General features: G+C 34.9%; 2 protein-coding genes across 2 annotated transcripts in view; one reads left to right on the plus strand and one right to left on the minus strand.

The window, feature by feature from the left end:
* Positions 1-16,675, plus strand: part of Gycalpha99B (guanylate cyclase 1 soluble subunit alpha 2) — a 1,063,824-nt gene that overhangs the window by 24,844 nt on the left and 1,022,305 nt on the right. The window contains exon 2 of the mRNA XM_067098553.1: positions 9,398-9,529. The gene's annotated coding sequence lies outside the window, so the exon portion shown is untranslated. The remainder of the gene's footprint in view (positions 1-9,397; positions 9,530-16,675) is intronic.
* LOC136835274 (major facilitator superfamily domain-containing protein 6-like) overlaps positions 5,999-16,675 on the minus strand; it is a 42,986-nt gene continuing 32,309 nt past the window's right edge. Inside the window, exons 4-7 of the mRNA XM_067098557.1 lie at positions 10,487-10,661; positions 9,671-9,910; positions 6,763-6,915; positions 5,999-6,276 (exon numbers count right to left, since the gene is read on the minus strand). Coding sequence (XP_066954658.1) covers positions 6,215-6,276; positions 6,763-6,915; positions 9,671-9,910; positions 10,487-10,661 — 630 coding nt within the window. The 3' untranslated portion in view covers positions 5,999-6,214. The remainder of the gene's footprint in view (positions 6,277-6,762; positions 6,916-9,670; positions 9,911-10,486; positions 10,662-16,675) is intronic.

Consider the following 16,675-nt stretch of genomic DNA (forward strand, 5'->3'; position numbering starts at 1 on the left):
TTTGGTTTGCTCTTGACAGATTTGCGCCTTAGCTTATTGTTGATTCACAGTCATTTTATGGTAGTCTTTTAGGATGATTATACTTTTTTCTTAGGAAAAAAATAATTATGATATCTGACAGGAAGCATCATGCTTAATATATATGTTGTTACTTTTAATGTGAGGTTTTTGCTTGACATTAATAATTTATTCTCCATAGTTATTGCATATGTGTATTGTTACGTATTTGCTCAGTGCTATACTCTATAATGTTTGTCGTATATGTACATATATACATATATTATTATATATATATATATATATATATATATATATATATATATATATATATATATATATATATATATGTATATATACATATATATTATGTATGATACACACACACACACACACACACACACATATATATATATATATATATATATATATATATATAATATATTTCTTCTTACCAGATAGGTTTGGAGAACAATGGTCTTTTCAAATTTTCAGTTGAGGAATACTATATACTAAAGATGTATTATGAGTTATTATTAGATGCTTGCTTGTGTTTGCGGGACTGAACAACAGCCAAGTCATTGAAAATCTGGTGTGTGAGAGCTTGGCATTCGACCTTCATTTCCTAATCCGTAGACACCTGTCAGAAGCAGCCAATAATGAACTGTGCTGTATTTTTTTTACATATGGATTAAATCAGTCTACGTTTTTATCCCTGTAGGCTATTTCAAGGCTGGATTTTTACAGCATATTATAGCAAATAAACTCTATTCGCGTTATCCTGTACTATGTGACGTCCATGAAGGTTCATTTTTGGCAAATATGTCACTCATATTTTCACCAATGTTTACATTTTATGACTGCAGTTGCCTACATATGCAATTATGTAATTCTGAGTTTAATGCATTCTTTGAGGTGGAGGTTCTATTCCTTGGAGTTGACAGTCAAATTATTGTAATCAATATGTTGGACTTTAATTTTTCTTTATTTTGGAAGTATGCAACAAATGTTGTGTAAAGTTGCTCCCTCAAACTTTGGAGCGGCTCATTTTATTGTATGGAACTTAAAGCATGAATTGTGGTGTTATGGCAATGATATAGTAAAACCTGACAACTTGTAATATTTTTTGCAGTTGATGAAGTACAGATATTTTTTTACGAAAGTACTATGGTGTTAACAATGAGATAAGGAAACTAATGGATAAACATTGCTTTTACTATATTTAGTTTTGCTGTACAGTTACTGTTTGAAAGCATTTTCTTTTAAGTCATTCCAGTTACTTTTCCCTTGATTATGTGTTATAAGTGTCTTGATATCATGAAAAAAAAGTGGCTGATTAGAACAATGTATCGAAGAAACTGGCAATAGAGTAAAATACCTAGTGAAATGGTTGTTGTGTGTATTATACAATGCATATTCGTAGTTTCAGAGAGCAGGTATATAATAAACTGTAACTGCACAGTGTCACTATATTACAGTAATAAAGAAGTAAAGATGATCCCATCACAGTATGGTCTGTCACACTACATCAATCATGAAAGTGTCAAGTGATTTGTGTACAGTTTGTATTATGTCCCTTGAAGGACATACTCATTTCCTAAGAAGTAAATGTCTGTTGGATAAGATTATGGTGTTTATTTAACCAAACGTGTGTAGTTGAAACCTAATTTAGTTGTTGTTTCAAAATGACGCCTCATGCTTAGTACTTATATAATGTCTGACGTTGGCTCTCTCCTGAGTCAGATAATTCTGTCGTGAAATTTCCTTTGATTTCCATTACCTTTCAACATTAACAGTAGACTTACCTCTTTTCTATACTTCTCTAAAGTTTGAGGTCTTTACGGCACCTTATCGTATGTGGACCAATATATATATATATATATATATATATATATATATATATATATATATATATATATATATATATATATATATATATATATATATATATATATATATATATATATATATATATATAACGGTAAATACCATAAACATAAAGTCTTGCGTCATAAACATAAAGTCTTGCGTTGTTTTGGATGTTACGGCCTAAATGACTTACGGCCGAAACAACCAGGACCGTTCCTAATCCCTTTCGTGGTCCTCTCCAATCGATGTTTTACTCAGCACTGTTGATCCACAACTCGGTGATTCTGCCTCGTTAAGTATTATCATGGAGCGCACCCTTCGGCCGTAGCTGTTGTGGCCGACTAATGTTTCCTTAGGTAGAAGTCTTGGTGCACAGATGTATGGGGGACATACCAACACATCATTACGTCAGATACCTGAATATTAGAGTAAACCCTTTGATAAAGGTACCCATTTTCTGACAATTTTAAAAGAATTTGCGTTAATATAACTTCATGTTTCCTTCAAGGGATGGCAGTGTGCATACTTTATTATTAATGGAAACAATTCGTATAGGAAATGTGTCGTATAGTGGTAAAGTACACATTAGACTATCAGCCCTTGAAGCATTAGCGAATGAACTGTGCGCAGCCTCGTCGAACTAAGGAAAACCATATAAACTATTCAAGGGATTAATTAAAAAAATCTGGTAAAGTATGTTGAATAAAATTCAATAATAGCTGTAAGGTTTTATGGCCAACAGATCTTTTAAATATAAACAAATGCTAAACGATAATCGAGCAATAGTGACACTCAGCAACACCCATTTTATCACAAAGCACTAATTGTTATGATCACATTTGAAAAAAAAGCTATTAATGATAAAGAATGTTGTAAGTTTGACGTTTCCTCTACCTTTGTCGATGATCGAAACCTTTTTGACAACTACTTCCGTGCTTCGAGAGAGAAAGTCAGTAACCTCCGATGGAAGTAGGGTTTTAACTAGGTCACCGTATTCGGCATTTGTTCATGTCACATTTCCACCTCCTAACCGGTGTGATTGCGCAATCCTTATAAACTTTAAGTTAGGCTCATTTCTCCATTTAAAAACTACGAACATAACAACAACATTGCTTGTGAATTAAGTTACTACAGCCATGGTATTCTACTCTGACATTATAATTAATCGGTTAAATTTTTTAATTTGAATTAGCCGCAACCAATTCAAATTTAAAAAATTATTGACATAGATATACATCAAATGGGGTGTATCAGCATGCTGGTACACCCTCCAAAATGTTTTAACAATACATCACTCACCTTCCAAAATGACTTGTTCCAATAGAAATTGGGATACTTCTTCATAATTCTTGGAACCATATTGTTAAGCAAATAACACACTTGCTCTGGAACTGTATCAACACTTCTATCCCAAAATTCAGAAAGTTCAGTACAATATAATTACATAATGACATAATATTTGAGAGTTTTGCTCGTTACATAATTTACATAAAAAAATATTACCATCACCAACATATTCCATAAGTACTTGTATCCTGACCTTAACCTTGTTATAAATATATCAATTTTAGGAAGAGGTTTGCCATATGTAGAAAGGGGATTTCCAGAGACATACAAATATGCCTCATGCTATTACTGACGCCTGCTAAAATCCTTTCCGCATTCCGATGTCTCATACCTCTCCTTATTTGACGAAAACCTACAACACCAACAATATCAACAGTTGTTTTACATGGTGCATCTTTTACTAGTTTGTCAGCAACTTCGTTTAAATATATACCTATATGAGAAGGTATCCAGTAAAATGTAACATAAAAACACTTCGTTCTATCTCATAAATCAAAGCCGTACATTGCTATACCAAATCAGCATTAGAAGGATCTTTACAATTCAGTGCAAGCAAAGCACTCTGGGAACCTACAAAAATATACACATCTCGCTTTTTACTTGCAACAATTTTCACTCCTTCGTGAATTGCAGGTAACTCGGCTGTTTTTGTGGAGCTGTAATTATCCTGCATTCGTTTAGAAATCGTCTCATCAGTAAATGTATCATCACCAAATTCTCGAATGACAATTCTACATCCAGCCTTCACTCCATTAACAGACCCATCACAATATATATGAAAAACATTACATCTCGGTAAATTGCATAACAATGGTAAGAACACTTGTTGTAACTCATTAGGATGACACTCTTTCTGTAATCCAATTTCTTTATACATATCTCAACCTTTGTACATAACCATGGCTTGAAAGGCCTTACCTTTGGCAACTGAACACAGTACTTCATAACATCATAACTTAACACAATGTTATACAATTACCGTGAATAGCTGTTAGCTCGGATTTGATCAAGCATTAAACTTTCTTGATAATTTGGCAATTATCATTTCCATACTTCTGGATTTTTACAGCATATTCGAACAACAGCAATAGAGACAGTATCTCGAATACGGTCAACTACACTAGGCAGATTTAATTCCACTCTCATTAATTCTATCCTGGTACTCTTTGTACATCCCAATATGACACTGTTTTGGATAACCTCTAATTTCTTCAGTTCCTTCTCCGAATAACTTGCCAGTACAGGCGCGCTGCCAATGAAACTGCCAAACAATACTATAACAAGCGTTCGCGAATTGTGTACCCTACTCACCAAGGGACTCACTCATCGTCGCTCTCCTTCCAAATTATTTTATTTTTTCTTTCGGTCTCCTTATTTCAGCTTTTTTATTCTCTGCTTTTCTTGTTTTATCTTTCTTATGAATATAAATGTATCTGTGAAAAGGTAAAATTATCTGAATCTTATGGTGTGCTAATATTTCAAGAATATTACAAATAACCGTAATTTATAAGTGAGCACAAACTCGAATTCCTTCGTTGCCATCAGCCACATCACCCAACTTCACTTAAATGTAGGCCCAAGCATGCAATAAAACTGAATACAATAAGATTTAATTTAACACATGAAGAAGGCACCAGAGAAGCTTGTGGTTGCTACCTCAATAACTTAAGTGAACTGACAATTTTGGCCACATTTTTTTTCCAGCAGGTGGTTTGCAGATCACGGAACTTCACCCCCGCAAACTTTGTTGTAATTCGCTAACTCTGTCTGTCCTGACTTCCTTCGGTCTTTCATCTTTACAGAAGAGGGTTTATCATCATCGAGGGGTTTTAGGTTTTTTAATACTTCAGTCAGGATGCATATTTGCAGAAATGCTTTGTATGTCGATCTTGTGAACAGATATTACATCTGTTGATAAGTTACAATACTCGATAGGAAATACTAGTTCATAAAACCTAACTTCCTAAGCACTTGTAATCTCATATTTATTTAGAATTTCTTCTTAACTGTAGATTTTACACTTGGTGCCTTTATCGTCACAGTATGAAGTTTCACAATCACTTTCTTAACGATATCAGTATATGAAGTTCTTTGCAATGCATAAAAGAACTTCCCTCCCCCCCCCAACTCCTTCCCCTAATGCACTTTACGGCGCCACATATTGGGTGTTGCATTAGTTACTTGTTTAACTGTTTCGTGGACTCATTATCACGTGATTCGTGTTCACTCTGTCCGGTTGGGAGAACGGATTGTTATGCTCGATACCATTTTTGCATTGTTCTGTGAAGGAAAGTTTCAGCTAGTAACATTTATAGCACCTTAATATGAAAAAAACCTTTCGCTTTGCGCAGGTCTCATAAAATTTTGGGTAAAACCTAGCAGGATTTGAAGATTGTTGATATAATAAAATATTGTTCCCCTTAAGGCAGAGGGACACCTAAGGGTTGTGTATTTCGTGGTGTAAGGAAATGCCCTCTGATTGTCAGTTGAGCCTCTTATTTAGAGGCCCGTGGCAATCACATTTTTCATGTGTTCAGAATGCCAAAAAGAAAATGCCTGCATCCTCGCTGCTTTGCATTGTATGGCTTTACTAATGGCCGTGAATTTGTAAAAGATACCCTGTAGTGCTACTAAAAAAAAAAATACAAATGAGAATATACTGTATATACAAAAATTGCACAATTCTTTGGATGAAAACTCCAATTCGGATCCGTGACTTAAAATCAAAGTCTTTTGTAAGAAACCCATTTTATTTATATGTCAAATATAGAAAATAGTGGTTTCACTGACGTCCATAATTCATACAGAAAATTATCTAACAGTATATTGCAATACACGAGACTAGATTAACAGATATATAAATGAACCTGTTCGGATCACTCCTGTCTTTGAAATAAACACCTGCTGCAGTTGCAAAGTCAAGTTTTCCAGTCAGCGACTTGGATGTTGTTTTTCTTTATTTATTTATTGTAAAGGAGTCCAGCCTTCAGTCTCCATATTGTTATGTATCCAAAGAGTCTTCCACATCAGCTTTTCCTTGATCTATAGGTTTTTGATATTCCCCTGAAAGGTAGAGAACAAGACTAGGCCTAATTTAGATGTACAAAACATAAACAAACATCTTGTAATAAAATATAGTAACTGGGAAAGAGTAAGGAAACAAGAGTAAAACTTTTGTAACTTTCACCGAGCCAAAATTAAATAAAATTACTGGATATATTTTTTTTTGTCACATATGTACGTATGTTTTTTTTTTATATTGACAAATATCAAGCCACAAAATCGCTAAGCGCTTGGTTACCATACATAAAAGGGAATTATAATTGCTAATTACTTTAAAGCCATTAATAAAGATTCTACTTTACTTATTAAAGTCGAATTCTTGTCCCGTACCTAGAATCCATATCAGCCCATTGCCAGCATGGGCTGATTGGTATTTGAGAATTTTGTGTATACAATTCAAACGAAAGAGATGGTTTAAGGAAAAGAAGTTTAAGTAATCTTTGGGAAAGGTTCAGTATTACATTAAAAAACTAAATAGAACTTCACCTTGGGTGCTTCTTCTGAAGCATGTGTGGGATAAATGAACAATGACATAAACAATTGCGTAGAAAGAGACAATCAGGCCCATTGTGAGGAACGCTCCCGCACCTCCAAGTTTCTCCAGTAACACTCCACCTCCGAAAGATCCTAAAGATTTTCCTGTGGGGGAATGACAGTGTAATAGTAAAAGATACAATAGCAGTCCTTGTATTTAGACATTCTAAAACATCCAAGATTGGAATGCAAAACATGCCTTTCATCCGCTAACAAGTAACTAATGAATTATAGTAGTGTGCAATACAGTAAATTGTTTCGTTAAAAACTTCTCGAGTTAATGAAGACCATCACTAGCTTGGAGCTTCTTGTTGCACGCAAGTGCCGTTTCTAAGACTGTTAATTTTATGACAAGAATTGTTAATTGGACCTTTGATGGATATCTCTACTGCATCTTTGTGTAGGTCATTCTTGTGAACGTGAATAATAATGTGATGCTGAAAGCATGATGAGTGACAATATTCTTTTGGTTTTATAAAGTTAAAAAACCAGGATGAAACCAGAAGGGTGGAAAATTTAGAAGAATACAAAAAGAGAAGAAAAGAGGAGAAACTGAAATGACCCTAAACATGAGGCGGTTAATGCGGTACTGGTCAGAGTTGTCGGGGGTATGCGTTGAAGTAGGGGAAGTATATCCGAGTGGCTAGCTAAGAAGAATAAGCTTGTTTACTGGAAACAATTTTTTAAGGAATGATAAGATGAAGGCGTGCTCTTTTGAATCCCAAAAACATAATAATGCTGACTCCACCAGGAAAGTGAGACATGCAATAGAAGGCTTGCTAACAGAGGACAGCATGAATTCATGCACGGCGAGGGTGCATGAGCTATTTGTTTGATATACAATAACTATTTAGGAATTTTGAAGCCAATGTGAGTGAAGTGTTTGAAATGAAGTAATTGTTTGAAAAGCCTGAGAGTACGGAAAAATAATTGTCATGTCTCCTTATGGAACTGATAGATACCATGTGAAGAAGGATGAGGGAGACAGTAATTAAGAAGGTGGAAATGACACTTGATTAAGAATGTGCAGACTGTTCAGACGTGTCTTCTGTAAATGCCAATGCAATGTAGAATGGGTGATGTTTGATTTGCTAATGGAGGTTTTATTAGTTGAAAATCAGTTTTAAACTGTTTTTCACGGGGAGGGGAGAAGGCTGGATGTGGATGTTAGATGGGGTAAGATTATGAGTTCAAAGGTAAATGAAAGCAAAGACGATTATGTAATAAATGCTATGATAGTAATGATGACAGACTCATTTGAAGTGGTTGACTCCTACAGGGATTTACAAGTAAATTATGCCTGAAATGTTACTAAAGGAAGAGTAGGTAAAGATATGAGGACAGTGTCAGCAGCTCTGCAACTGTGGAACAGAATTTTATAAATGAACAAAAGTATTTATAATTGGACAAATGATTGACTTTTCTTTAAGGAGGTGAAAAGTGATAATCGAAAGTGTTGGGATAAAAATGGCAAATGTTGAGATGAAATGTCAGCAAAACATATGCAGAGTAAGGAAAGTTGGAAAAGCGAGAAATACAAAGGTGCTAACTGTAGTAGACATAACAGAACAGGTGATAAGAATGCTCGCTCTGTTTTGAGATGGTTTTCCTCAGGTTGGTCAGAAAGATGTGTAAATTCGAAACATCCGAGTGGAAAGCTGTTGGAGGACACAGAACTGTTAAAAAGGAAGGGTCTCAATGTTAGTGATCAATGAGAGTGCGCATCTAAAATTTTCTCATTTTTTATGTGCACCATGCGACATTAATTTTAATGTACGAATAAAGGAATCTGATATGGTGTAATGTGGCTTCTAGTAGGGGAATGAAGTGTTTATGAGGATAGGGTTGGCGCATGTTTCTTTAAAAAAAAACGTCATTGTTCCGTATTTGAGTGTAAATTGTTATGTTCGGTACTGGGACTATGAATGTTCATCTGGTACTGATTCTAATCCAGTAAATAATCTGACTAGTTTATTCATTTTACGGTCTGCTGGAAACGTTGGCATATAGGCGTGACCTTCCACATGTAGCCCCGCCCTCTTCAATAGCGGGATGTTCTTTATTTTCCTGAGCTGTAGGTGGCAACCCTATATAATGAAGATGCGGTAGTTTCTTACTGACATCAGTTTAGATATTTCTAAGGAAAGATTTACTAATCATTAAACAACCACAGAGATAAAATTGTTCAACTTGCCCATTTCTGTAGAAATATTTCTTTTTCACGGAACTTAGGTTTAAGGTCATTGAGGTTTTGCCCTTTTAGCGGCGCCTCATTTGTTTCTGGTGGACATTTTTTTCCTTTCACGTCATTTCATCTTCTTGTCTACATAATTGTCTAGTATTTCTTTTTCCCTCTCAGTTATCTCTACAATAACAACAACTAAAATCTCACCAAAAAAGTTTTGTGCAAGTAATGGTAATGGATCTCATTTAGTCTATGACTGACTAAAAGCTTATTTGCTGGGTCAAGCTAATTTCAGTATTTTAGCGACTGATTTTTAGTGGTTTTCCTTGACCGTAAGTTTTAGCATTGTTGCAGCTGGTATTTATATAATTGTTGGAATAACTGTAGTTTTCTTCTTTACAGATACTTCCTCTCAAGAAGATATGTCGCTGAATAAAAAAGAAGAAAACGAAAAATCAGAATAAAATGCTTAAAAATGGTCTGCACACTCAAGAAAGAATGCGAGGATGATGTGGCACAAGATGAAACGCCATGGTGAGTATTATACGAGATGATCTTGCCATTTAATTCAATGTAACGATTTTAAGGTAATATCTTCTCCATAACTTTCACATGCAAAATGAAAAATAGGATTGAGGAGGCGCTTCATTATACCTCGAAAAACTAAATACTTACCTAGTGTAAAGAATGCCATGACGGTGCTCTGCATTGTAGCTTGCGAGCCTTGTGGAGCAAGGAGGTTTGCATAGGAAACCATATTTGCAAAAAAGACGCCGAAAGATAAGCCGTGGAAGAGATGAGCCACAAGGAAAACCCAAGGGTTCTTGATGAAAGAACACAACAGAAGTCGAAAACTCATTGCTACCAGCGTCAGGGAAAATGTGTGCACATTGGAGAGCCGTTTGATGATGTATGCTGTGGATGTATTAGAGTGGAGGTGTCAAGGACATTTCTGTTACCATTTCTTTTAATTATTTTGAATATTACGAAAACTATTGCTACTGCTTAACTTCAGAAATAAAACTAAAGGAAAATCCTTCTCTCCTTATCTACCAGCTGTTTTGTAGGCTACTTTTATGGAGAGGTTAAAATATATAAACTTATCAAAAAGGGTTTAACTGAGACCTCGGGGAAATTAGATGGTTTTCTGAAAAGTAATATCAACATGAAGTTTCACATCAGGATCGGCATCGTGGGGCCTTTGTCTGTTACTTTGGTGGTGGTGTATGAGAAGAAAGGTTAGAATTTCAGGTTAACAGATATATGAGCATGGCCCAAATTATTTAAAGAGATATCTGACATTACAGGAAAATTAATTTCAACCAGCTATCTGCTAAGAAATTGATTAGTATACTTATGAGTTGGAACTCTACTCAGGATTTATGTGGATGTGTATCATCTAGTTCCTTTGGATATCATAATTATCATGAAAGAAAAAGAATCCTATTGCTTTAGAAATCATTGTAAGATTAGAATAAACTAGTTTCTTACCGGAGAAAAACATGAATGGAACTTCTCCGACAAAGCAGTCCATTCCTACACAAAGTCCTTGTAAGAGATTCAAATCGGAAAACTTAGGGTCCCATCCGAGGGCCACACTTTTCAAGTAGATGAACTCAAAGGTCCATATGAAGCCCATTGCTGACCCTTGAATCAAAGCTGTGGCCTAGAAGAAGAACAATAACTTTCCATTAAAACTGAGAACAAATATGTAGTAGAATAAGGTCACATTTACATTCAATTCTCTGTCGATACTTTCAGACAAACTGATCTTTGAATTTTATTAAAATACCTAGCTGAGAGAAGGCAAGATTTATTAAAAACATTTTCTGAAGCACCTGGCACATGACGAATGAAAATGTGTGTTTCAAGATTCATAGTAAGTTTGCAATTGAAGTGAAAGTAAACATATAAAGCTTGTTTTGCTCAAGCAGGAAAAACTGGTAATGTCTTGCAAGTCTGAATCAAAGTTGAGAGCTGTCTTTAAGACCCCTGACTACAAAGAGTTTCTGCTTTTCACTTCAGTAAAACATCTGATTTGTCACGTTGTAAGTATTGGAAGCTGTACGAATGTGGACGGGCTGTTGTTTAAAATGAATCGGGTAAGAATGAGTCAATGAATTCAACATAGGGGAGAGTGTCAGTTGTATAATCCTGTCTTTGTTCTGATTTAGTTACCACAACAAATCGTGTCTGCTTTCCTAAAGATTATATTTCGTCATTCGGCATAATTTACTAGTGTAAAACAGTGGACGCTGTTGGCTGTCGTTCTATACTTGTTTAGTCAGCATGTGTCACCCATCGGTTCTCATATATTTTCTATAAGTGGACATTTGGAGAAGACTATTTCTCAGTTGTTATTCTTAATTGCAGGGATAACGCCGAAAGTTACATTAGCCGTTAGTAATCGAGCTTTATGCTAGTTCTAGTGTTTTACTTTATCTACAGTAATTGAGAAGTTTTAAAGCTTTCATGGGGAAGGAAGCTGCAACCCCTTTCGTTCCTTTTACTGTACCTCCTTTCATATTTTCTTTCTTCCGTCTTACTTTCAACCCTCTCCTAACAATTGATTCAGAGTGCAATTGCGAGGTTTTCCTCCTGTTACACCTTTCAAACCTTTTACTGTCAGTTTCCGTTTCAGCGCTGAATGGCCTCATAGGCCTTTGGCATAAATTCTATATTCAGTCAATCAATCAGTCAATCAAACAAACCAAGAAAGTACATCAGCTTTGCAGCGAAACCCCTCCATACACTGCACATATCACAGTCATCTCGCAAGAAAGTCCTACGCTTCTCGAATATTGCGGTCTTTTAGTTCCAATAACTGCAACTCCGTCTAACCAGCACTGAGGTTTCCTTTTTTCCATTCTTCACAAGACTTCTAAATTTCACACCTTTTTACTAACGCAAGCTCTCAGATTATGACACCACCAATACAACTCACTCTGATCTGTTTCTCGTGTCTTTGCTTATCTCTTCCTAACCAAGTTTTACTTTCCTCGTTCCACCTAATCTGCCTCTCCCGTTTTTACAGCTTACCATCTGTTGTAACATTTATTGAAGAATATCTTCTACTCTGCACATATATACACATTGTATATATATATATATATATATATATATATATATATATATATATATATATATATATATATATATATATATTATATATATATATATATATATATATATATATATATATATATATATATATATATATATATATATATATATATATATATATATATATATATACATACATATACATACATATACAGTATATTATATATAGAATGTTATTAAATATTAAAATATCTTTGTATTTTTTTGTGGGCCACTTCAGTAGAAAATATTTACCTGTTAGATTACTGACAGCAAAAGTACGTAAATACATACATACACACACTCATATTTATTGATTTAATTTTTTTCCATATCAGAGCATGAACACTATTCTCATGGAACAAGCCCACAGGGGCCATTGACTTGAAATTTAAGTTTCCAAAGAGTATGATGTTCATTTGAAAGAAGTAACAAAAGGTAATAATGAATACAGAAAGAAGAGATCAGTTATTAGAAAGGAAAAATTAAATTAACAAATTAATAAATAAATAGATAAAAATATAAGTAAATTATTAAAATACAAGAACTGTTTTAGGGTAGCAGTGCGTTGCATCTTGGCTTGAACTTTGAAGTCCCATTTGCTCAACATCCTCAGGGAGGCTGTTCCACAGTCCAGCGGGGCGAGGAATAAAGAACCTCTGGAACTTATAAGTTCGACAGCGAGGTACATTTACTGTATATTGGTTTTGCTGTTTAGTAAATCTGGTTACTCTCGGCAGGAAAAGAGGATCAGGGATCAGTTGTGAATGTGAAAGATCTCTGTTAAAATACAACTTACGAAAAATTAACAAATGACGAGACCATCAGTCGATGGTCCAAGTCATAACTGCTAATGTTAGGAACAGAAACCTACCACCACGAATCACTATCTAAAACAGATAAATCTCTGGCAGCAGCAGACATCCACACCGGAGAAGAGTATTCTAGTAAAGGAAGGACAAACGACCTAAAGCAGGTTGCATTGATTTTATCACTGCTATCGATATAGGAGGCCTTATGTACATACCTAACTGCCATGAGCATTTGCTGACACTTTCATGAGATGTTTTTTCAAAACTAAGATGTCAATCAAAAGTTACACCAAGGGTAGTTAAATCTTCAGACTCATTCAGCAGATTCCTGTCTACCTGAAGGGGAGGATGGGAACGAAAATCAGTATGACATCTGCTACTCAAAAGTGTTTTCGTTTACTCACCATTCACTAATCCGCTCCATGTCACGACTGAGAATAGGGCCAGCTTCTTTTCCCATAAGTGGAGATTTTACTACACCCACAAGTGTTGCATCATCGGTATACTGAACAATATTGTTTTCCAGGCAACAACCATATCACTTGTATACACTAAAAATAACAGCGGACCAAGAGCATTACCCTGTGGAACTCCAGAAACAATAGGTCGTGGTTTGCTAAACATCCCATCAACAGCAACTCGCGGTTACCTACCTGTAAGCGAGTGTAAGGAAGTCTTGAAGTAAAAGTAATCCTAAAACATTTTCACTCACTTTAAGATTCTCAAGTTTGTGAGTAAGTGTCTCGTGATTTACTAAATCGAAAGCAACACTTAAATCTTATCAAGGTTCTCTTGCATATGGCAAGTCAAATCTAAAAGAGCATCGTAGGTACCTAACTGCTTCCTATATGCATATTGACTATCAGCATACAATCCTTCAGATATATAATATATATATGTATATATATAATTATATATTTATAAAATTATATATATATATATATATATATATATATATATATATATATAATTATATATATATATATATATATATATATATATATATATATATATATATATATATATATATATATATATATATATATAATATAAGATGTATATGTATGTATGTATTTTGCTTTCAGTAATGTAACAGTTTAATATTTTTCTTAAAAAAGCCCATAAGAGAATCAGACTTATTGGCTACTATATTTCGGCCAATGGACATCGGCCCTCGTCTCAGTGGAAAATGAGGTGTTAAAAAGGCAGTAATTGTATGAGGTCACAGAGTGTTTACATTAAACCGGTTTGGGTGTTTGAAGCACTTCAGTCCGGATTGGTTTTCCTCCGGGAGATATCTTGTGTGCTGTTACTGATTGGAGATGGATTAAAATTATGCACCCTGGAGCCTGGATTACAGAGTTGACCTGGGATTTATTTAGCGATGGTTGTATGGTTGTTGGTCTGGCTAGATTATCTTTTTAAGAAGGAATATTTTGTCCACGAAGTTTGCCTTCCAATGCCCTTCCAATAAATTCATGTTATCTACTTTGCTTGTTATGGTTGATTCCAGAATATTTCTCCCGTATTGAAAGGCACTTTTGAATTTTAAAGAAGACTCACTCCAGTTAATGCGATGTCCAAACTCTCAAAAGTGGACAAAAATCACCGAAAATCTTGTGTTTTGCTAATCTCTGTATTAGCGAATGTCCAGTTTGTCCTACAGAAACTTGCTCACAATCACCACGAGGAACTTTGTAAACTCCAGATTCAGTGTGTTCGATTTTGATGGGCATTAGGGCTTGTATGTTCGATGGATGTCACTGGTCACGTTCTCAATGCCCTCCACGTGCAAGAGTTTTATTTTACTGGTAAAATCCCATTTGTTTTTATACTCATGGCTTTAAAGATATACGGCACCGGCTTTGCTGATAGCTCTCGCGATAACATACTTAGGGTTGAGTAGCGGGGGAGTTGTTTTCAGTGGATATCGAACTCATTTCCTAAGTAACCTTGAGAACAGAAGAAATCTGTTCTCACTGTTACTTAGACAAAGAGTACTATATTAACCATGAGCAGCCCATATTCCATCGTGATGAGGGCCGATGTGTATTGGCAGAAGTATAGTGGCGTATTAAAATTTCTTTGTTTCTTATATTATGCTTTAAAAAAGACATTACACACAATATATATATATATATATATATATATATATATATATATATATATATATATATATATATATATATATATATATATATATATATATATATATATATGTGTGTGTGTGTGTGTAATATATATGTATGTATATAACACTGCACCAACAATTTTGCAAGTACTCCTTCGCCTTCAGGATGTTAAGACCTGTTCCAGTGTCTGTTCATACCATCTATCTACCACTTTAGGTCCTCCCGTCCACTTTACTTCTGGTATTCCACCCTTAAGTTTTTTCATCGAAAGTCTACCATGTTCTACACATGACCAAACCTTTACAAAACACTGATTCATCTTTTCACCTATGCTAACCTTTTCTCACTTGTTCACATAATCCACATTTATTATCCTTCTAGTCATTCTAATTGTTTATTCTAGGCAAGAAGTAAATTTCATCTCAACATCCACAACATTTTTTCCCTTTTATATTTATCATCCCAACTTCATTCCACAAAGGAAAACTGACACTATAATCCCTTTGTCCACTCAGACTTTGGCCTCCATAGATACTCCTCTTCTCTTTCAGGTCTTTTGCCTACACTTTTCCTTGCTTCACCTATTCTGTAACACCTCTTCTCTCATTTCACCTTTACATGTACCGTCAATTTTAGTCCCAGTTACCAAAACGAATTAAATCCCTTCTGTTTCTCCATCAATTATATTAACACTTATTGCATAGTATCACTCGTTTCCATTTAAATTTAAAACCCTGTTACTCATATTTTCTGTGAACTTTCTCCTCTTTCAATCACTTTCCAACTTTTTCACTATGTTCTGCATTTTGTCTTTTCTAGCCCCAACCACCATTCTATTATCTCCAGTCATCAGCTATTCCACTGTTGAATGTAGGATTATTTATTATCACACAATTGTACCTACACGTGATGTACTTTCCTGATTTCTTGTATTAATCTCTCCGTAAGAATATCTAATAGCCGTAGATATATCTTTACCTAAAACCTACTTTTATGCCAAAATCTGTCACTGTCTTGTGTGCAGATTTTAACATATCGCTTCCCTTGCAAAAAATTTTATTCCTTCGTAAAAAATTACCGTCTACACCAGACATCCTGAGCACCCTCCACAGTGCATCTCTGTCAAATCTAGCATATCATTTACGCCACGTGACTTGTTTCTGTTATTCTAGAACTTCGTAAACAACTGTTTCCTAAGTAAACCATGAACAGCACACTCAGTATCCTACCATTCACCTTTCAGAGAGTAGTGATTCAACTGTAATTTTTGAAGTTACCTCTGTCACCTGAATTGTTATACAAAGTTAACAACTCAGAACCTTCCTGCCATCCAGCATACCTTAAAAAGTTTGATCAACACCTTAATCACATTTTCACAACCTCACAGAAGCATCACCCTTGTAATCCATGGACCTCAACACCTTTTCGTTCTTCAACCTCCTAACTGCTCTCCTCACATCCTACCTAGTACCTTAAAAAAAAAAATCTCAGGTCGCCTTAATCCCCTTTCACTCTTACATCATACAGATCTGCCTCTCTCCTATTCTTAACCTTCAACAAATTGTGAAAAATGCTCTCTCTCACTTTCTTGTATGATCGAATATGATCTTCTACTCCGGCATGTAATCGCTCCT

The sequence above is a fragment of the Macrobrachium rosenbergii genome, chromosome 55, assembly GCF_040412425.1.
Source record: "Macrobrachium rosenbergii isolate ZJJX-2024 chromosome 55, ASM4041242v1, whole genome shotgun sequence".
Lineage (NCBI taxonomy): Eukaryota > Metazoa > Arthropoda > Malacostraca > Decapoda > Palaemonidae > Macrobrachium > Macrobrachium rosenbergii.